General features: G+C 40.4%; 1 protein-coding gene across 1 annotated transcript; it reads left to right on the forward strand.

The window, feature by feature from the left end:
- The first annotated feature begins 3,089 nt into the window (after positions 1–3,089).
- SCD (stearoyl-CoA desaturase) lies at positions 3,090–18,764 on the forward strand. Its single transcript, XM_081329243.1, has 6 exons — positions 3,090–3,403; positions 6,606–6,879; positions 12,679–12,809; positions 13,664–13,869; positions 14,540–14,769; positions 16,942–18,764. Exons 2-6 carry the CDS (start codon positions 6,627–6,629, stop codon positions 17,139–17,141), a joined length of 1,020 nt encoding a protein of 339 aa, XP_081185369.1. The 5' UTR covers positions 3,090–3,403; positions 6,606–6,626; the 3' UTR covers positions 17,142–18,764.
- Positions 18,765–22,616: the final 3,852 nt, after the last annotated feature.

Here is a 22,616-nt window from a genome sequence, read left to right on the forward strand (position 1 = left end):
AATCATGGCAACCGGACCTGGATGCAGTATTCCAAGTGTGGCATCACTAGTGCAACATAGAGCAGTATTATCACTTCACCTGGTGCTGATACTATCCCTGTGTTGATGCAGCCTAGGACTGCATTTGCTTTTTTGGCAGCTGAAGCACACTGCTGGCTCATATTTTTAAGTAGCGGTCTACCAGGACACTTAGATCCTCTCACAGTCACTACTGTTGAGCCAGGTATTGCCTATTCTATACCTGTGCATTTGGCTTTTCCTGCCTAAATTTCTTACTTTTCTCACTGCTGAACTGCATCTTATTGGATAAGACCCATTGCTCTAGATCAGGGGTCTTCAAACTCGGCCCTTTTATGACTCATGGACTTCAACTCCCAGAATTCCTCAGCCAGTGTGCCTGACTGAGGAATTCTGGGAGTTGAAGTCCATGAGTCATAAAAGGGTCGAGTTTGAAGACCCATACTCTAGATTGTCAAGATCCTTCTGAATCTTGAGTCTATCTTCCGAAATGTTAGCAATTCCCCTCAGCTTGGCGTCGTCTGCAAATTTAATGATTTTTCCTTTTATCCCCTCATCTAGATTGTTAATGCAGATGTTGAATAGTACTGGAGATACAACCTTGAGGTACCCCATTGCATGCTTCCCTCCAGACAGATGTAATTCCATTGAGAACCACATGCTGAATGCAAATCCTTCTAGTGGTGCTACTGCCTATCCCACATTGTTCTCTCTTACCAAGAAGAAGGCTGTGGTCTATTTTATCTAATGCCTTACTTAAGTCTAAATATGCTATATACCCAGTGTTTCCTTGATCCACTAGTTCAGTCATTTTATCTTAGAAGACAGTAAGATTTGTTTGCCATGATCTGCTTTTAACAAACTCATCCTGGCTTCTAGGAATCCTCTTATTGTTTCTAGGTGCTCACAAATCTGCTGCTTGAACCTTTCCCATGATTTCCCCAGATATTGATGTCAAGCTGATTGGTCAGTAGTTTCCCGAATTCACTTTTTTCTCCTTTTGAAGATCGGCACTACATCAGCTCTTTCCCGGTCCTCTGGCAATTTCCCCCATGCTCCACTGATTTCATTCAGTGGTTCCAAGATCACATCTGCTGGGATGTAAACCATCTGGTCCCAGCAATTTGCACTCATCCAAGGTGAATAGGTATTTTCTTACCAATTCCTTGCCCATTTTGACTGCACTCCTGTTCTACCTTCACAATGCTGGTTTTGATAGGGTGGGCTATTCCTTTCGCATAAATTCAGACGTAAAAGAGTTAAGCAGATATGCTTGCTTCCTGCTGCCTGTCACCTTCTTGCCAGCTTCTCCCTTCTCTATCGACAAAGTTGTCAGCTAGGCAAGTCAGACGAAATGGCATATCTGTTAATTTGTATTGAATAAATGATTGAAAAGCCAATTTTTCAGAATTTTGTAGTTCAGTTACATCATCTTTATAAACTGTTTGAATGAAGATAAAATATTGGTATGTCCACATTTGATAAATATTTACTGTACATGGGGTACGCTTACATAATGGTAGTTACTTGGCCTGACAAATGATACATATCCAGAGGTAGAAATGGGTGGGTGGGGGGAACCCCAACTATTCCTCTTGAAGGGAAATGCCAATAGTTTGTCTTCAATTATTTTTAAGAAGCTGCAAGAGAGGAACCACTCAGAATCTGTAAGATGGAAATAAAAATAGGGCCTTAGCAAAGAAGGAAGGGAAGGAACTCAGAAACAGATCTGGAAATATTGAAATGATAGGATATAGGTATTTCTATATATTTGCCTACAATTGAGCACGATGGGTGCTGCTGATATGACTCATTGAAGAATTTGCTTCCCATGGGTAAAAGCCTCTGTGTAAATAAGCTGAATTTATAATGAAATGCTTTTAACCTCTGGTCAGTCTGAAAGTCTCACAAATGTTCTTATGCAAATACCACATGCACACCGAATGATATTTCTACCTCCCTCCCAGCCTTTGGTGGGAAAATCAGGAATCCTCAGAAGATGAGATCTGGCATTGGATGTCCAAGATCAAAGGTAGAGGTGATTCTGCACGCTTAACATAACCCAGCACAGTCCCTGGCCGTTCCCTACTTCCAGTGTCCCCCAAACATTGCAGAGTGACCCCAAAATGATATCCTTATTGTTACAATGGCACAGAAATAGCTGCAGGACTCAGGAACCAGCTAGAGGGAAGTCTGCCAGGCAATGAGGTCGCGCCTCATTTAGCTCATCCAATTTTGGGGGTGGGGGTGGGGGGGTGCTGAGGATGTGCTGACTCTGCGCCTGTGTTTGTTGCCTAAACCAGGCAACTCTGAAGGAGCTCCTGTTCCAGAAAGGGAGTTTGGAATCTTCCGTCTGGGAAGGCCTGCTCCGGAGTAAAACGCCTATCCGGAACTCGGAACTGGACAGTGAGAACAATCAACCAATGGAACAGTTTGCCTTCGGAAATTGTGGGAGCTTCATCATTGGAAGCTTTCAATAAGACTGGACTGCCATATGTCAGAAATGGTGTAGGGTCTCCTGCTTGGGCGTGGGGTTGGACTAGATGACCTCCAAGGTCCCTTCCAGTTCTATTCTATTCTATTCTATTCTATTCTATTCTATTCTATTCTATTCTATTCTATTCCTAATTCTAATTCTAAACTCGGCGGAGCGTCCGGCTGTTTCGGAGCACCTGGCTCGGGCGCCGCCCCCCTTTCCCCCTTGGCGCGGGATTCCAGCAAAGGCCGGGTGGCTGCAATAAATGGCCCGGGGAAAGCGCTCGGGGAAGGCAGAGCAGGGGTTTCAGCCGCGGCCTCGCTTCGGACACCGAGCGAAGGCTTCGAGTGCCTTCCACCCGGCGTGCGAAGCAGCAACCCGGCGCCGAACCTCCTCGTCCCGTTCTGCCCGGTTGCCGGAGAGGCGTGGCTAGGCGTCCGGCAGCTGAGCCAGCAGGAGAGAAGCGCAGAGAAGAGCCGGGGACCGCACCGCCGTCCAACAGCAGATTGCCGACAGCCAATGCCGAGGAGGCACCGGTGGCACCAAAGTTCCGCCAGCCAATCGCCGCCCTCCGCCTCGCCCTCCGCCCCGCTGTAGCGTCACCGGCTAGCAGCCCCCGGCAAGCGCTCGCCCGGCACGCGCGCCTTCCACTCCGCCGCCCCTTCTGCCAAGGTCGCAGGATAGCAGCCAGCGGCGGGTTACTGCAGGTCGTGACCGGCGGTTTAAAATCCCAGGCGAGGGCTTGATGGAGGAAGAGTGTTAAGCGCAGGCTCCAGACCGAGCATCCGAGGACCAGGGGACCGAAGGGGAGCTGAAAAAGCCGCGCCTCTCGCTGCGGTTCCGGGCGAAGGAGCTTCAGCTGTGCCGATCGAGGGCCTATCGACGCCATCGCAGTTTTTGCAGGAGGAGGTAAGCCTTCCCCTCGGAGCTTAACCGGCGAGGGAGCCCCTCTCTCCGAGCCCAGCCCGGAGGAGGCGAGGGGGCTGCGCCACGGATGCCCTTGCGCCATCCTGGAGCCTTCCAGAAACAGCGCCCCTCGACTCCCCCTCCGCCCGCAGGCGACGTGTATGTGTGTGTGTGTGTTTGTCTCCTTTTCAGACCCCCCCTCCCCTAGAGAGTGTCCTTTACCAGCTGGGCTTTGCTTTCGCGGTGGCCGGGAAAAGGCGACTGGCTCCCCGGGGGTGAACCCACGCCGCAGTGGGGAGGGGGCTCCCCCGGGCCGATCTGACGCTATTGCTCGGAGGGGAAGTGCGCGCGCGCGCGCGCGGCTGGCGGGAGGGTGGGAGTAGGCAGGCACTAGTTTTCTTTTGGGGGAAGCTGCAAGCACTGAGCCCCCTTGACGGGAGGGCTGCCCGGTGAGGATGCTTCTGGGTCGGGGCTTTCTTGGCGCATCACCCTGCGCTTGTTGTTGTTAGCTGCGAAGTCATGTCCGACCCATCGCGACCCTATGGACAACGTTCCTCCAGGCCTTCCTGTCCTCTACCATCTTCCATTTAAGCTCAGGCCTACTGCTTCAGTGACCCTGCGCTTATCATAGCGTTTTACTACCGTAGGGGTTCAGACAACCGCTTAGTCTCCCTACTTTTCTCTATGCCCCGGCAGTTTGCAAAGAAGCCTGGAGGGGGGGGGGAAGAAAAGAGGGAACAGCCACCTTGGATTTCTGAAATGGCACAATTGGGAAGCACTCTTGAGGTCACCAGCCCCACAACCCACACTATGCGCGAGAATGGCAGAGAGAATTCCACATCCTCAACATTCTCTAAAGACTTGCGTTGTGCCATGGTAGCTACAAAGCTGTTGAGAGGTTTCGATGGCACTCATTTAAATCTTCCTAAGTTTACCCACCAGCTCTTCCCTTTTGTTACTGGAAAAGCCTCCATTGTGCAGTTTTTATGGCTGAGGAAACCTCCCCCCATTAAATTAGACTAGAATCTTCCTTATAATTAAAGTAAGACCCTGTGAATTAACCATCATTTAAATCTAAGTCAAGCTTGAGAAGATATGTTCTTTCTGATTGACATTCCTGTGCCAAAGAAAAGCAGGCAAGAGTAAAATGGTGCCAATGTTGCTCATTTCCACAACCTAACAATTATGTCCCCTGAACTGAAGACAGCTGCCTAACCTTTCTGCCTGGCCCTTTGAGGCTTTGGCCTAGCCCTGCTACACTTGCTGAGAAGGGTGAGTAGCCTGTTCACCTGGTAGGCCTGGAGACTGTTTTCTGGCCATGCCCAGCACTGGCACCAGCTTTCCTGAGCTGAAGGAGGCCTTGAGGCAAAAAAGGATCCACTCTTAATTGTTGAACTGTAGTTACATAGCATTACTCATCCTTTCTGAATAACAGCACTTCACTATCTCCTAAAGATGAACGCTGTTTCCAAAAGCGCTGAACATAATTTAGTGTATTTTATATTTTTGATATGGTCAAATGACTAAATCAATAAAGTTTCTATTCTATTAAGTTATAGTACAATCACGTATATATAATTGTAAGATCTACTGAATTCCATGGGGCTTCCCTCCAGATAAATGTGTAGACTGGAGCATTTAAAACTGGCAATTTTAAGATGTGCTGACCTCAACTCCCAGCATGCTGGCTGAGGAATTCTGGGAATTGAAGTCCCTACATCTTAAAGTTGCCAAGTTTGAAAAGCACTGGTGTAATTTATTGTAGTCCTGATTAATTCAAATTTAATTTCCTTTTTATATGTAATATCTTACATTTTCTCCAGTGTTGTTAAAATAAAGCCAACCTAAATACAACCTTTCTGGTTTTCCACCTGCAAAGAATTCTGAATCTTCCTTTGGATGGAAATAGTTTTAACTATATTTTTAACTTAAAACAGAGATTAATGCTAGTTTTCATTTTCTTCCAGCCAGCTTGGGGAGTGTCCTTGATGCAATCTAACATCCCTTTTCTGCTTGATAGGAACAATAAGACCAATAGTAATTTCTGCATCTCATCTCAATACTTAACAATTATGTGAGAAGAGACATTATTTTTCATATTCATTCATCCACTTTCAATCTCAATGACTCTTGAGTGATTTATAGCAGCATTATTCCAAGGTCAGCTGTTCACAAGCAAGTTAATTTTTTTAAAAAACCCCCACTCTTGTCAGTGTTTTGGAGTGAGGTATCAATGATAAGAATAAAAATAATAAAGAAGTACAGTATACCGAGGTTTCTCTAGTCAGGTGATAAAAAAGGACATCTTGTATTCAACACCTAGTGACTTCATAGGCACATTTCTGGAATCTGTTAGTGTTTTCTTTGACTTAATGTCTGTGGAAATTCTCAATCATCCAGATCATGGTTGTCCAAAAGGTGCTTTTTCCAAAAGGCAACTTTTTCCATTGAAAAGGTTAGAACTGAAGAAGCTTCTTGGATGAGAAGCGAAATGTTTTCAAAGAAAAAAACAAAGTCCAGTTGCCATTTGGAAAAAGCACCTCTGGGACATTCTTTGGCTTGTTTTTCTCCTTCTTTATCTGACTTGATCCTAATTATGTGCCATCAAGTTGATAACAACTCTTGGTGTAAAGGTCCATAATTATTCATTTGAAAACTTGCATTCTACCTTCTAGTGCATTCCTCTGGCTGAGGAATTCTGGGAGTTGAAGTCCATTAGTCATAAAAGGGCCGGGTTTGAAGACCCCTGCTCTAGTGCATATAATGAATTATATAAATGTATATGCCACCCATCTCATTGTCTAGTGACTATGTATATATGTACCAAATAAGTGAAATGCATGGGAACGATAAGTGAAATCTGTTATTGATTCCACTCGTGACAAAATTTCAATACTTAGCTGAGGAATGAGGAATTTCTGTTTGCATGCTCAAACTTTTTATCCTATGGAGCATTAGTTGCAATTACAGTTGGGTATCTAGCAAACTGTATAAGTTGTAATGCAAACAGTGGCCTTTAGACATGTATTTAACAGATCACAAATTGCCCATCATAGTCATACCATAAGATGCAAGCATTCCATTTCCTTGTAGACAAGTGCCAACTTTTAAGAGTTTAAATGAAGAACCTAGAAAAGGGGAAGATATTATTGGGTTTTGGTCAACACATGACTTTGTATGTAACTTTGTTTTCTTTATTTGCCAGATTGCTGCAGACTTTTCTACCATGCCTGCCTTTACTCACATTACCCAGAATGCTGTAGCTCATTCAGAAAAAGTCCATACCACTTACGAGCAAATGGGGTCAGAAAGAGAGATGAAAGATGACATTTTTGATGAGACTTATCGTGAGAAAGAGGGTCCTAAGCCTGCAGCAAGATACGTCTGGAGGAACATTATTCTCATGTCTCTTCTCCATCTAACTGCTGTGTATGCCGTCTGGTTCATACCTTCTGCAAAGCTACTCACTTTGTTATGGGGTAAGCCAAAACTGCTCAAAATTTACCTTGGAAGGGAGAGTCAAAGAATCATAGGCCTCTAAGGGTGCTTGGAGGTCTAGTCCATTCCCCAGCCCAAGGCAGGAGTTGTCCAATCCTGGACAAATTGTTGTCTAAAAATAGTTATTTGGGTCAACTTATTGTCTGCTCCATAGGCCTCTGCTGCTTTCAGTGTTATTTCCTCTCGTCTGGGCTTTGAACATCTCCCCAATACCCCACATCCATCTGAATTCAGAAGCACACTGTTCTAGGCAGCTACATGAATGCTCTGATTTCAAAAACATATACAACTTTGTAAGAAATACTCAGTGCTTTAGAATGTTATTGGATTTTTCTCTGTGCAAGAGAACTAGGTCTACTATGTAGTATTTAAGAATGGGACCTTGAATAATGTCTGCTGATCAATATGGACCCTAGCATAGACTACTGTTTCCCCATACTCCTTGAGATAATGTTATCAACATCAGGAGGGCCGTAAGCATAGTCAACAACCAAGCAGATGGATCCAGTGATTTAATTCATATTTTCTTCAGGATTCACAGCGAGAAATCAGGCACTTCTGAATAGAATACTCAGGGATAATTCTGGGAAATATCCAGCATCCTTCCTAGTATAACAAAAGTAGTTATATGATGAATGAAATACTGTTTCCCAGATGGTAAATCATTCCTAAGTTCTTCAGAAGGTGGTCAGAGAGTAAAATATATGTTTGTCATTTGCCTTTTAGGAATCATTTTTGAAAATCTGCTCCCTAAAATGTCTCAATGGAGAAGTGCTTTGTCCAAGTTTTATAAAGTTGCGATGGTTATGGGAAAGTGTAATAAGACAGAAAAATTTGCTGTCCATGATGTTCTTCTCCACTCAGAGTTTTGTGCTCCAGGTTTTCAGAGGGCAGTTTTTAAATGACCTAATGTTGTATGGAGGTTGTCTAAAATGCAAGCGTGGTACGTTTTTTCCCCCACTAGTGAGATGTGCAGTCTCCCAAGAATCTGGAATGTAGGTGGCATACAAATATTTGTATAAATAAATACATAACTACATATGAAGATGGTAATAATACATACATTTTTTATTTTATATCTAGCAGTTTAATATGCCATATAAGCAACAGGCAAATAGTAAAAATAACTAGTAATGCAAATTAATTTATTCTAATTTAAAAAAGGATAGCTAAGGAGGGAATGTGTTGGCTCTTTGTCTAAAAGCAGAAGGGGTATAAGGGCATCGCCTGATGAAAGCCACTCCAGATTGAAGAGGTATAACCCACTTGAGATGGAGTTGGAAGAAAATCTCCAGGGCTTTTTGAGCCCCCCATCCCCACTTTTTCATTATGTCCTCTGAAGATCAAAGTACATGGAGGGTGGCGGGGGTGCATTGGATAGGAGTGAATAGCACATGAAGCAACTCCAGAAATTCCATCTAGTTAAGTGTTTGAACAATTGCACAAAAGCCAATTCAAACTGAGAAATGAATTTACTTGAGAAGCAGAAATTAAAAGAGTCACAATGGTATAGAATATCTTAATTATAACCTTCTTTGACTCCATGTAACAGCTCTAAATACAGGGCTAGATAGATAGACAAAGCCACATCTCAGCCTATCTATTTTCACCTTTATAATTTTTATCACTGGCAAGGACAACTGAACATTCAGTTAAGGCTGCTTCCCCCCCCTTTTGGCTGCTCCAAGTCTGTGCTTTGTTGACATGCATTAAAAACAGTCAGCAGAGACCCATAGTCATAACTGTATCCATGGAAAATGACCCTGTGGTTTGAATATTTGAAACCTGAACATTTCTGATCAAGAGGCAATCCAGATGATCAACAGTTTGGCAATCCTATTCTTGACTTCCTTCTGAGAGCCACATGGATCCAGAAACTTCTGAGAAGTAAAAAAAAGTGGCCAAAGCTGGAATTTTCCATTACTTGGTAAAAATAAAGATTGGGAGAAGGAAACTATATTGACAAAATTGACAGAGAACTGGAAGTAACTTAGGAGGAGCTGAAAGAGGAAGAGGCTGCATTTGGGGGGTGCCTTACCAAGGAACAGGGAGAATGGAGGGAGGGGGGAAAAGGTGAACTAGAGAGCATTGAACTCACCTGGCAGAGAAAGAAGGCAACATCAGAATAGGAGTGTAATGCAGAGGCTGGCAGGCATTACAAGGACAGGGAGGGGACAAAGCATGCTATGTTTTCAATGTATGGAATAGGAAGACAGACACATTGAGAGGAGAAACAAGAAAAAAAGGATGGATTGGAGCAGGGGTCTTCAAACTTGGCCCTTTTATGACTTGTGGACTTCAACTCCCAGAATTCCTCAGCCAGACATGCTGGCTGAGGAATTTTGGGAGCTGAAGTCCACAAGTCATAAAAGGGCCAAGTTTGAAGATCCCTGGATTGGAAGGAATGGCCCTTGCCTGCTGGAGGAAGAGTGAGATCTTGAGCAAAAGTTCCACCATTGTATCTTTTAGTTTTTAGACCTCAACTCAGTATTCCAGACAGAATCTTTTACTCTCCTGTTGGTGTGCCCTGTGCAAACATACGGTAGTATCTATAGACTTCTCCTGAGACTTATCTACATTTCCAAAATATCTATGCTTCCCTCCCACTTGCCCCTAAAAATTATGGCTAATCCTCTGTTCCATTCTTTCTGATGTCTTCATCTGGGTTTAATACTATAATGACCATATTTCATTTAAAAAATAAAGGACAAACCTGAAAAGGGCAAATCTGAAAGAGGTTCATAAGGATTAAAAATGTATTTATAATTGGGCCTACAATTCAAGAGCAAAATCTAAAGGACAGCTTTCTGAAATAAAGGATGTATAGTCACTGGAGCTAGTACTCACAATTGAGCATCCATTATCTCTTCTTCCACTACAATAGCTGACCATTTGACCACACTGTACTTAATGCAAAGTACAAAGAGTTTGACTGTAAAAACATACCACAAGATCTGGAGAATATTTGAAAATCCAATATGGATTGCTGGGAGGGAATCATGGCCAATATGCTCAGAATGGAATTTAAGGCAACAATTTTCTACTTAAAGGTTGTCTTTTAAGATATAGGCAAGGTTTGGGAATGATAGCCCAACCAAATGTTCCTCTTTTTATTTCTTATTAATTTATCTATGTAGCACTGTTTTTTCTCTAATGGAAACAGAAGTTGAGTTCTTACAAAACACCTTTTGTTCTGAACAGGATGCCAGTTCTAAATCATTTCCCTGAGAAGATGTACTGCAAGAGTGACATCTGGTTCATGTTCAGGGTGCCATCATTATATAGATTGTTTCATTAAATGTTTCTTCTGGAAAGATAGAAGATATCCCAGTGGTATAATTTCACTTTATCAGGAATGAATCTGAGAACACTCTAGGAAACTAGCTCTGGGAATATCCTATGTAATCACTGCTGGAGATAATGGCAAGCATAATGTCTTTTCTTGGAAGAGCTTTGAAAAACAACCAAAAATGGCTGTCATCTCAGTTCTGGTGTGTCTCCATATTACTCACATCCATATGCAGTCTGCCTCTGTCTTTGAGAATAATAAAGTAATGAAAGGGTAATAATATATTCAGGGAATCTTTGTTTTGAAATGGAAAATCTGGCCACCTACTGTTTTGCTTTGGAGTATCTCTCATCTAGTTATTAGGTATTTTCTTGATGATGATCCTAAAGGCCCAACTGGGGCTTGAAGATAGCCCAGTTTTCTACACTTTCTCTCAGCCCCAGATATAAGTGGCCCCTTTGTTACAGTGATTTCAGCACTATGACTTGACAAATATTCTCAAATTATAATGTTATATGAATTTTTTAATTATAATCCACCATATGATATGTAAAACATCTGCTTCCCCAGCCCATAATGAATGCTTTTAACAGCCATAGATAGTTGTATGTTGTTGACTACATCACCATCTTGGTTTTGTTGTTTACTTTTCTTGTTCTTTAGTTTTTAATTAATCATGTTATATATTATTGTTTGTTATATTGTGAGTTGCCCAGAGTCAGGCAGTGCCTAATAAAACTAAAAATGTTTTATTTTGACACTTGTTCATGGTTTATTTTCTTTAGATTGCTTTTTCTTCTGTTGTTTTTATTTTAATACTTTGGTTATATTTTTTATCATTTAAGATACTGTAAATCATTTTGAATGATTTCCTTACAAAGTGGAATATGCATTTTCTTATAAATAAAAAAGGCAATGTGCTTTGTGCTGCCTGTTGATTGTTAACTGGACAATTACCTTAGCTAGACAAACTTTATAAACATCTAGCTTTAGGGTTATTTCTTTCCTAGGACTTGCAGAATTAGAACATGGAACATAAAATCATAAGGTTGGAAGGGATCTCGAAGATCTTCTAGTCCAAATCCCTACTCAAGGCAGGAAACCTTATACCATCCTGGTCAAATAGTTGTCCAGTCTGTTTTTTGAAAGCCTCCAGTGATGGAGCATCCACTACTCCGGGAGGCAAGCAGTTCCACTGATTTATTGTTCGGTCAGAAAATGTCTCCTAGGTTGGATCTCTCTTTAACAAGTCCCCCCCCCCCCCGTTACTTCTTGTTCTGCCCTCTACTGTTTCAGAGAATAAGTCAATCCCTTCTTCTCTCTGATAGCCCAAGTACTGGAAGACAGTTATCGTTCTCTCCTAATCTTTCTCTTTAATAGGCTAGACATTCTTAACTCCCCAAACTGTCCAACCATGATTTAGCCTCCAGATCCTTTATCTTCTTTGTTGCTTTTCTCTGCACACTTTCCAGGGTTTCAACATCATTTTGTATCAAGGTGACTAGAACTGGATGCAGTATTCTAAGCATGGTCTCACTAGTGCAGTATAAATTGGTACTATCATTTCTCGTGATCTTGATGCTCTCCTCCTGTTGATTCAGCCTAGGATTGCACTGGCTTTTTGGCAACTGCAGTACATTGCTGGCTCATATTTAAGTGAGAAGCCAGTACAGTCGTGGGATTCAAATATGTGAACAACCGGTTCTCTGTGTGGATGCCACTTCTGGAAGTCCATTCTGGGCCTGGGCAACAAAAAATTAGCTACCAGTTCTGCCGAAGTGGTGCGAACGGGCTGAATCTCACCACTGGGCCAGTAGGACATTTAGATCTCTCTCAGAGTTACTACTGTTGAGTCTAGTACCACCTATTCTATACCAATGCATTTGTGGAACTCCGGATGGCCCCCGACCTTCGCTCGTTTTGCCGGGACCTAAAAACTTGGCTATTTGAGCTTGCTGGCCTGGACTGAGGGTTTTGGGTTAAGGTTTCAATTTTTAATTATTTTGGGGCTATTTAATTTAATTTAATTTTAACCTGTATATATTGTACTGTTTTAATTTGCCCTGTAAACCACCCTGAGTCCCTCGGGAAAAGGGCGGTATATAAATCAAAATAAATAAATAAATAAGTCATATAGTCATGATAATCATATAAGAGTTCTATAGATAATGGACTTATGTCTGAACATCTGTGATATTTCATAATAGAAGACAGGATTTGTTTCCTATACAAGGAATCTAAAAATCTTTTGTTATGAAAGTGAATCTAGAAATAATGTGGACAATTATGCACTAGAGGGGATAGTTAACAAGTTGCATTGTTAGCTGAACAGAAATCCCTCTTCCATCTGATTTATATCTTTTTAAAATCTTGAATAGTTTTTTTAAAAAACTGGGTTTTTTGGGGATGATGGGAGCGATACCTGAGTTATACTAAGATATCAGTTACATCCTCTTGACAGTTTTTCCCTCCTCCCCTTTCTCTTCTACAGCTTTTTTGTGCTTCACCTTGGCTGGTCTTGGAGTTACAGCTGGAGCACATCGGCTTTGGAGTCACCGGTCTTACAAAGCTACTTTACCTCTTAGAATATTCTTGGCCATAATCAACTCCATGGCTTTCCAGGTAGGAAGTACGGTAGACCACCTGCGTCTTTTCTGCAGTTTGGGTCTGAGATTCTATATAGAACTTTGCATATCATGCAGAACATGAAAGCTTCCTCCTATATCAGGGATCTTCAAACTTGGCCCTTTTATGACTTGTGGACTTTAACTCCCAACGCTGGCTGAGGAATTCTGGGAGTTGAAGTCCACAAATCATAAAAGAGGCCAAGTTTGAAGATCCCTGTGCTATATTGTTATAGACAAGTTTCTGGTTTGCATTTTGTTTTACTTGCTCAGTTTTTAATTAATTTAAGGCTTAGGGCTAGCTATAAGCTATCATTTACATTCTGTCAAAATTCGCGCCAATCTCCAAAAGCCTTTGTCTGAATGTGTGGACAAAACATGGCTGCTGAATACTTCTGACCAAATACCACCAACTCTCCTGTGATTTAGTCAAATGGGTATTATTTATTGGATTTCTATGTCGCCCAACTCACTATACAGTGGCTATGGGCAGTTTCCTATACAGTAAAAGCTAAAAAGTTCAAAAGAAAACAATATAAAGTTGAAAATTAAAATTAAAAAGCAAGATACTTTTTGCTTACCGTAGAGCAGGGGTCTTCAAACTTGGCCCTTTTATGACTCATGGACTTCAACTCCCAGAATTTCTCAGTCAGGCATGCTAGCTGAGGAATTCTGAGAGTTGAAGTCCATGAGTCATAAAAGGGCCGACTTTGAAGACCCCTGCCCTAGAGTAAAGGATTAATAAAGTATTTTTTTCTTCTTTCCTGTTCCCTAGGGATAGGCAGGGAGTAAATCTTAAGAGCGGTCCACTTTTAAACATTTTTCAAGTTACTTTCTTTATGCTTCATCTAGAATGATATTTTTGAGTGGTCCAGAGATCACCGTGTGCACCACAAATTCTCTGAGACGGATGCAGATCCCCACAATGCAAAGCGGGGCTTTTTCTTTGCTCATATTGGCTGGTTGTTGGTCCGCAAACATCCTGATGTCATTGAAAAAGGACAGAAGCTGGACTTGTCTGACCTGAAAGCTGATCAAGTTGTGATGTTCCAGAGGAGGTGAGCAAGGGCTTATTGCAGGCATGGGAAACGAAAGGGATCTGGGAAAAGCGCTTGGCAGTGACTAAATTACAATGTCAGCTGAATTCTTTTCATCATCTGCTGCAATTGCTGTTGGTAGTTGGTAGTTGAGCACAAATATTTATTGCTTGGCTAGAGACTAAAATGTCTGAGCCATTATAATTGTTCTGTTGAATTATTATTCTTTTTATTTGCTGCATATTATCTTCCATTTCATATCAGAATTGTATATACATCAAGATAATTTATCAGTTCAGAAAGTAATTAACCAAAAATTGAACCTATGATTTCCAGAATGTTCAATAATTATCATGACAGCATTCAACTCCATGAGTCAAAGGACAGCAGTTCAGATTTTTTACAGTCATAATTTTGAACATTTACTGCTTTTGAATGAAGCTTACTAGTCTTTAAGAGGAAAGCTGTGTTACTACAGAGTGGCAAAAAATTAGAAATCTGGTAGCACGAAAGTTTATGCCTTTTAATAAAATTCGTTAATTGGAAAAGGTGCTACTAGAGTCTGATTTTTGCCCTCCAGAGCAGTATCACAAATAGTTTCTTAACTAAAAATGTAGAAATTGGAGTGCTGCTATGATTTCCATACTGCTTCATAATTTGGTATATTAATGCATCATTTTTCCCTTCTCAGGTATTACAAGACCTCAGTGGTACTCATGTGCTTCTTGCTTCCTTCCTTTGTTCCTTGGTATTTTTGGGGAGAAACTTTTCTCATCAGCTTCCTGTTGAGCATTTTTCGCTACACTTCAACCCTCAATGCCAGCTGGCTGGTGAACAGTGTGGCACACATGTATGGCAATCGGCCGTATGATCGTCACATCAGCCCTAGAGAAAATCACTTGGTGGTTTTTGGAGCTTTGGGTATGTAAGATATAAGAAGCCTGCCAGGTGCCATAAGTTGAGGGTAGATGATGTGCTTCAACTCTGGTTTTTATTTATTCTCCATCAGGGACCCAGTGCAGATCAAGACCACTCTAAAAGGGATAGAAAAGACCTAATCCTTCCTTTCCCTGCTTGCTTGACTAGTTCAGCCTCTCCTCATGCAGTGGCAGGCTTTTTAAGGACCCTCCAATGTGACCAAGGGCTTTTTTCTTTTCCAAAGAAACCAAGAGAAAGATAATGTTTTCCCCCAGCTTGGAAATAAAGAACTGAATCCTTTCAGTGGAGGATATATTAAAGTCCTGTTTTAATATGAAGGATGGGTGGATGGCAATTTGGAGAAGATCGGCTGTTCTGTTTACAGCCTTTTCAAGTCATTCCTGTTCAGCATTTTGCCTAGGCCAAGGGACTTCGTGTCCTTGGAACAGGCAGAGAGAAGTCAAGTAGGTTGGCTTCTATGGTGAAATGAGTGGTTTAAGTAGCCTAAGTCTGTTCCAGCAAGAAACAAGAAAAATGGGTCCCATTCAAGTTGGGGTTGTTTTAAAAGCAAAAAAGAGTTAAAAAGCTTATCTAGATTTAAGACACTGGTTTTGCCCTGCCCAAAATAAAATATTGGACAGAATTTTTTTCCCCTCAAGCATTGGGAAGAGCAGAGATGGTAACATAACAAGAGCTCTTTTCCTCTCTCTCATCCCCTTTGAAACTTCCCTTCTGGTGTGTAGCAACTGGCCTTCAAGCAGTCTTCAGTGCCACCATGATCCTTGGGTGATGTGAGATGTTTTTCAGAGAAGGTAGACATAACTCCTTTTTTCTCAGCAACATCCAGGCCCAGCAACCACTGGGGGAATTTGGTTGCAAAACAGCCTCCACTGATAGAAATAGAGGCTTTTAGAAAGCTTTCAGATAGCAGCACTTCCCTGCCCCACCATCAGTTACTTATCTGAGGTTGGGGAGAGGGGAGGTTTTCCCTGGAAACAGAGGAAAGGAAGATGTATGGGCTAGAGATTTCCTAAGGTGGTATTTTTAAAAAAAGAAAGAAACATAGACTTCATATCAAAGTTTTGTTGTGAACATGTAAATCTAGCAATGGAAATCTTGCTTTCAATGAGGGCAGGACAAGAAGTAATGGGTGGAAGATTGCTAAAGATAAATCCAGTCTAGAAATAAGGAGAAATTTTCTGACAGAACAATTAACCGGTGGAATAGCTTGTCTCCTGGAGTTGTGAGTGCTCAATCACTGGAGTTTTCAAGAATAGACTGGACTAACCATTTGGCCAGGACGGTCTCTTCCAGCCCTATGATTCTATGTTCTAATCATTGTTCCAATTGTAAATCACCACTTAAAACTGACTGAAAATGAATCGTGTTTAACCCAGTTAGTGCTGTGGTGCTATGCATAAAATATGAGCTGTTTAAATCTGTGTTAATGCTTAATTAAAGTTAGTTAATGGTGGCAGTAAGGCAACAATAGATGCAATAGTAGAAGGGTATCCACTACTAAACGGTGAAGAATAGGGAATTTGAATATGCTGACAAGCCAAGCACAAAGTCCTTGAACTGATCTATAAAACCCAGCGCTGATCTGGAAAGGGCTACCAGATTACTGGTGCAAATCTCAGGAAGGCCACAAAATGGTGACAAGGGAGATCAGAAAACCCTTTGCTCCCATCTCAACACTGCCCTCTTGGTGGTGCTGCCTTGGGTTTGCTTCCTTGCAAGGAAAACGAGAAATATTTTCCAAATGGCAAAACTCCCTCCCTGCTCAGAGGTGTAAGCTTTTTGTACAAACCGCCATCTTCCTTGCCCACCCAGAGTTTTGGATGAGTTGGTAGTGTGGTTGTTGTCACTTTTTTTTTTTGCTTTTTTATATGGTTTATGTAAACCACGTAAAACACACACACACACACACTGGCTATAGCAGTATTTTATAATGAAGAGGGGCTAGTAAATGTTGTGAATAAATAATATAAAATAAAGGACTACAATGCAGGAAGCTGTAATATATTTCAGTTTTAGATAAATGCATTTCCTGTGTCACAAGAATGGGAACACTGAGCAGAGTTGACTACTTCCCAAAGGCTACGCCTAGGGAAAGGAGGGGAAAATGGGCTTTGTTTCTTACCATTTTCTTCTTGTTTATCTCTCTCTTTTTAGGAGAAGGCTTCCATAATTATCATCATACTTTCCCCTTTGATTACTCAACAAGTGAATATGGCTGGCGGTGGAATTTCACTACTGGTTTTATTGATCTTATGTGCTTTCTTGGATTGGCCAGTGACTGCAAGAAAGTTACGAAGGAGACCATCTTGGCTCGAAAAATTCGGACTGGTGATGGAAGCCACAAGACTGGCTGAAAATTGGTTTCCCTGACCTCTCTTTTCTCCTTTTCCCAACAACCTAGTCATATATTTTATCTGTTTACTAGCTATTAGGACTGTGCAAAGCATGAAACGGGAGGGGGCTTTGCAAAGTGCATTGGCACAAGTGAAACATTAAAGCAGCTGTATCCCCTCTGAAAGGCCAGGTGCTGCTGTTTTGAAGGCTTTTCCTGGTTCTTTGCTCAGGTGTGTGTATACCCAGCTGCTTTGCTTGGCTGACAGTCGAATGAGATGGGCTTTCTATGCGTACATAAAATGTGAACAGTCAGGCTTGTCCCTCAGAACAGCCAAACTAAACTGTCTGGACATTATAGCTACTTCATGCTTTGAGGGTGAATAATTCACTCATTTTGCAAAGCCCCCTTTCAAATGCTTTGCACAGCCACATAACTACCAAGCAATGTGTTCAGGATGCTTAGATGGGTAACTAACTCATTCCAGTATTGTCTTTTGAAACAACTTTCTTCCCCCCCCCCGCCCCCCAATCGACCTTGGAGGCTGCTTTTCTATTCCACTCCTTCTCTGCAAAAGTTTCTTTTTCTGTCTCTCTCCTTAGCAACTGATAAAACATCCCAGTTCTGTGTTCTCAGTTGGAAGAGGATTTAGGAGGATTGAAAGGACGGATTGGTACCAAAGTAGAAACCTTCTTTCTTAGAATGAGTAACAACTCGTAATTGGCTTATAGTCATTTACCTTCTCCTTAGCTCTGGTGCTGTTGAAGCTCTCTTCTTTTTCTGGTAGAAAAATAGAAGTTGGACTTCTAGGTAGCAGTTTTGAAAACTATTAGAAAATGAGAAAATGTATATACTGAATGGGAAGACAGAAGATAAGGTCATTTTATATGGGACATGCATAATTTTACAGATCAGTCTCGTAGTAGTGGTTGATATTTTTAGTTGGTGCTAGGCAATTGGAGCTCCCTTCCTCCATATCCTCCTGTCATTGCTGCTTGTCCTTAACAAGACTTGTCTGCAAGATTCTGAGATGGCAAGATGGGAAAGTCATGTAAAGATGCTGATCACTATAGCAGTGAAGTGTATCTGATTAAGAACATGCTCAAAGATTTAAAAAAATGTATGCACTAAAGGGTTTTTTTTGTAGCTGAAGCTTTTTTATGTGCAAAAGAATGAATTGTGTGTTGCATGCTTGCTGATATATGTAGTAGTAGGTCATTTCTGTTCTCCAGTGATTTAGTCAGTTTAGTATCAAGTGATTCAGCTAATTTATTTCTCAATTCCTGAACCATTTTCTGAACCAAATCTGCTGTAATTCTTTTCCCCATAGGTAGCTCTAGCAGTGATCTCCTCCCCTCCGTTCTCACCACTTTTCTGGTTGTCATTATAATATTATAATCCAAAAAGGAAAGTGTCTTAAACAAGGGGAAACGAAAAGGCAAGCTTCTCCTTTTCTTTCTCTTTTGTCTTCCTGTGCCTTTAATATTTTCATCTCTAATGGCACTCCATAGTTACAGTCAGGATCACAATCAATATCATCATAGTTACAATCAGCATAACAGTCTGGCTCATATTACCTTTATCTTTTGTTTTGTAAAATTCGCCAATTGTCTGCACTCGTTAATAATAAACAAAAAAACATTCCCATGAAGGTCTGGTTCATTTGTCTAATTTAATTCCAATTTGTTCAAAAGCACTTTCACAAAAAAATAATCTTTCAAAATAAATGTCCCCTTTATTTGTTTTAAACTTTCTTACACTGACTCATTAAGCTTTTTATCAAAACTATAAGTTCTTATATTTTTTCTTCATCTCTTTGTAATCTGGAAAGAATTGTAACTCACCAAATGGAATCTTATCTTACTGCTTAGAAAATCTGTCTTTAGCTTTAAATTAATTATATCCCAAAGTGGTTAAGAAAAGAGACATTGTACAGTTGGCTACAATTACGGCTGTGGTTGAAATCCCTCATGAGCCAACAACTAAAACCTCAGTTCCTGTCGTGTACTCAAAAGGAGAAGCTGTCAGAGTGCAAGCCCAGGATCTCATATGGAAAAACTGTGTCTGCTGGTCTCTATTGATCTGGTTGGAGATTTTTGCTGCATTACTGTCCCTAGTCACTCAGGGACATCCAGTTTACCATAAATCCTCACCAGAAATTTCTATTATGGCTTTTGGGGGAAAAATGGATGAAAGACTTGTAAAGATAAAAGAGGTGATTAAATAAGTTAATAAAGTGAAAAACTCTGTAGAAGAAATGTCTGGAAAGATAAATAATCTGGCTCTATTGGAATTGAGAGAGAAGGAATTTTATTTGAGATTTAGAGCAATCCCAGAGGATTATGATGAAGCAGCTAGAGAAAAGATCATTAAAGCCTTGGGGAAAAAATTGGATTGGGAATAGGAAGATACTGATGCAGAAATTGATGAAATATGTAAATTTGCAAGAACAAGAGATGTTCCAAGGTGCACTTTGTCAGGAACAAAACATGGGATCAAGTTCTTCAGCAATATTTTAATACAAGATTGAAGATATTTTTTATTTTATTTTAATCCCATTTATATCCCGCCCTTCTCCGAAGACTCAGGGCGGCTTACAATTTAAACACAAACCAATGTGCTTAGCAATAGCCTTCATTCTATGTATATGCCTGCTTATTAGGGCCTTCGCCCCCCCCCCCAGCGGCATTATTACAAAGTCAGCTTAATTGCCCCCAACAATCTGGGTCCTCATTTTACCTACCTCGGAAGGATGGAAGGCTGAGTCAACCTTGAGCCTGGTGGGATGCGAACCTGCACTAATTGCAGGCAGCTGGTGTTACTTAAGGAGGCATTAGCCCACTGCTCCACCAAGGCTCAAGATAAATAATAAAGATATGATTCTTTAAAAATTCCTATTAGAATTTTACATAAGAGAAAAATCTCAATTGAGATTGAAGCAGAAAAAGATCCTGATGAGAACTAAGAGTGGTTTTTACTTTCAAACAGCAGAGGTTATGACTAAATTCTATCCAGAAGGTGAGGGAATTTCTAGAAAAATTCAAAGAGGAATCAGAGGAGAGTCAAATATAGATGTCAGAGAAGACTAAATAGAAACCTCATCAGAAGGTTGAGTCAACATCGAACTGAAAGGGATGATACTGAACCAGGTGTTACAAATATTGATTTTTTTAAACTTTCAGTTTCATGATGGATTGATTATCTGCACTAGTAAGAAGCAATAGTGGAGGCTTGTACAAAGAAAACAAAATGTTTTTTTAATAATTAAGGTAAAGGTACTGATTTACGAATACGTTTGGGATGCAGGTAAAGCTTTTATTGGAGGTTATTTTATATAACATAATAATGAACCTATTGTAAAAAGAAATGAAAAGAGAAGCTATTTTGAATGAAATAGAAAAGTGGAACTAAAAAATATCTCCAGAGAAGCTGTTTCTCAATAAATCAAACTTCTACAATGGCAATTAACTTAACTACATTAAAAGTAAGAAAAATGGAAATAAAAATGAGTTATATAAGGCAAAAAACTGAATTGACAAACAAACCATGGAAGTGGCTAACAAAATACAAAAAGAGAAAAGAAAAAGGTATTCACAATTACCAGAGGGAGATACTGTACTATGCAGCTGTACAAAAAAAATTCCATTAATATTACTCAAATTTATATAAAAGAAGTGACATCTCATTAGAGAAAAATAGATGAATACCTAAAGAAACAATTTACCAAAGATTACAAAGGAACAGAGGCACATATTGACGTTTCTGAAGCTATAAAAAGATTAAACTAAGAAAAGTCCTTGTACCAGATGGATTATAAATACAAGGATGACTGTATAAAACATGACAGGGAGAAAATATGCCAGAGAGTTGGAAAGAGAGCAACAAAACACTAATACCTAAAGAAGGGCAAAATTTGACTTTAACAAGAAACTATAGGTCAATATTATTATTGAATCATGACAGCAAGTTATTTGTAACTATTTTAGCTGATATAGAATGAAAATAATTTTGCCAGGATTTATTCATGAGGATCAATGTGTGTGTTTACCTCAAGGGACAACCTTAGAAATGTGTTCAACAATTTAGAATATTCGGAGCAGATGCAGAAGCACCTCTGTGGTTCTCAGCCAAGAAGCATTTTATAGTTGAAAAATATAATAAGCAAAAAAAATGGCTTTATAATTGTGACATGTAGAATTCTGTGAAACAAAATACTAGATAAATTCAAGAGAACAACTGATGGCAGAGGGACATAGTAGTCAGTGTGTCAGAGCCCACTTCAAAACCTCATCCTAAGAAAGCAGGACTCGTGGAAGCAGTTTCTTCCAAAAAGAACTTTTATTAGGAGAAGCTGATAGGCTTGATAGGCATGATAGGCAGGATCTGCGGGTTTCCTGCTCAGATCAATAGGTTAAAAGAGTCCCAAGCAAACCCCACCCCAACAGTTCACCCAGTCAGTTCCAATGGGCCAATCCCCAGGTGTTAAGTCTGCTGTGGGAAAGGAGTTGATAACACCGGTCTTTCCCAGGTTCGCAGTGATGTTGTTGGGTCTTCACCCCTTCCCTTCAGAAACGGGAGATAAGCCAGATGGCCAGAGGCACGTTCCTTTCTCACCCCAAGGTAACATCAAGGGAGAGACAGTTCGAAAAGCAAATATGCAGAAACAGCGGAAGGGATATATTGTAGTGATAGAAACAAAGACAGCCTGCAGCGTCTTCCCCCCCCTTTCAGGATTATGACAGAAGCGAGAGTAATGAAATAAAAGAAATAGAAAAGAGTTCCCTGTAATAATGTATGGGTTCTGACACAGTGGTTCTCTTATCTACAATTATTAGATTTTTTTAAAAATAGACCAAAGAATTTATGGTTTTGAACATTGTGAGACTGAGTTTGAAACAGAATTGTGTACAAATGATGAACGTGTGATTATTAAAATGTACATGCTTTTATTGAAATTTGAAGCAGAATTACTCGTGAAAGAATTTATGATAAAGAACTAAAAAAATTGGCTATATGATATAGGATGGAAAAATAGGAAAATATGTGGCTGAAAGGATTGAAATTTACATTATTTTTATACAGTATTTGCAGTATTCTTTTCATAGACAACTCAAGGTGACAGACACACCAGTACTCCTTCCTCCTCTTATTTTGCCTTGTTTTTGTACGTGACAACTGCAGTGAGATTATTATATACAAAAATATGGAAAGATGGAGGAATGGCTGATGAAAATGATGGAACGCTGAGATGGACAAATTGACTTCTTCGATCAGAGAAAAGTCTACTTTTTTCTGTTTCATGTAAAAAATCTATAAGGGGTTTCCAGTCAGCAATAAATGAACTTATGATCTATAATTTGATGATTAGACAGAACTGATTATAGAAAAAAGAGAGTCATGTTGTATCCATAGAATAAGAGGGAAGGTTATAAGTGTACTTACAACTTCTATAAAGAAGCTACTTATTTTAGCTTTTTTTCTTTTCTATTTTCTTTTA

Source organism: Vipera berus (genome assembly GCF_964194415.1).
Source record: "Vipera berus genome assembly, chromosome: 5".
Classification (NCBI taxonomy): Eukaryota; Metazoa; Chordata; class Lepidosauria; order Squamata; family Viperidae; genus Vipera; species Vipera berus.

Excerpts from the sequence above, each read along its gene's own strand:
- SCD (XM_081329243.1), top strand. The coding sequence starts at position 6,627 with ATGCCTGCCTTTACTCACATTACCCAGAATGCTGTAGCTCATTCAGAA. Across the intron at positions 12,810-13,663 it reads TCAACTCCATGGCTTTCCAG|AATGATATTTTTGAGTGGTC; the intron begins GTAGGAAGTACG and ends TGCTTCATCTAG. Across the intron at positions 13,870-14,539 it reads GTTGTGATGTTCCAGAGGAG|GTATTACAAGACCTCAGTGG; the intron begins GTGAGCAAGGGC and ends TTCCCTTCTCAG.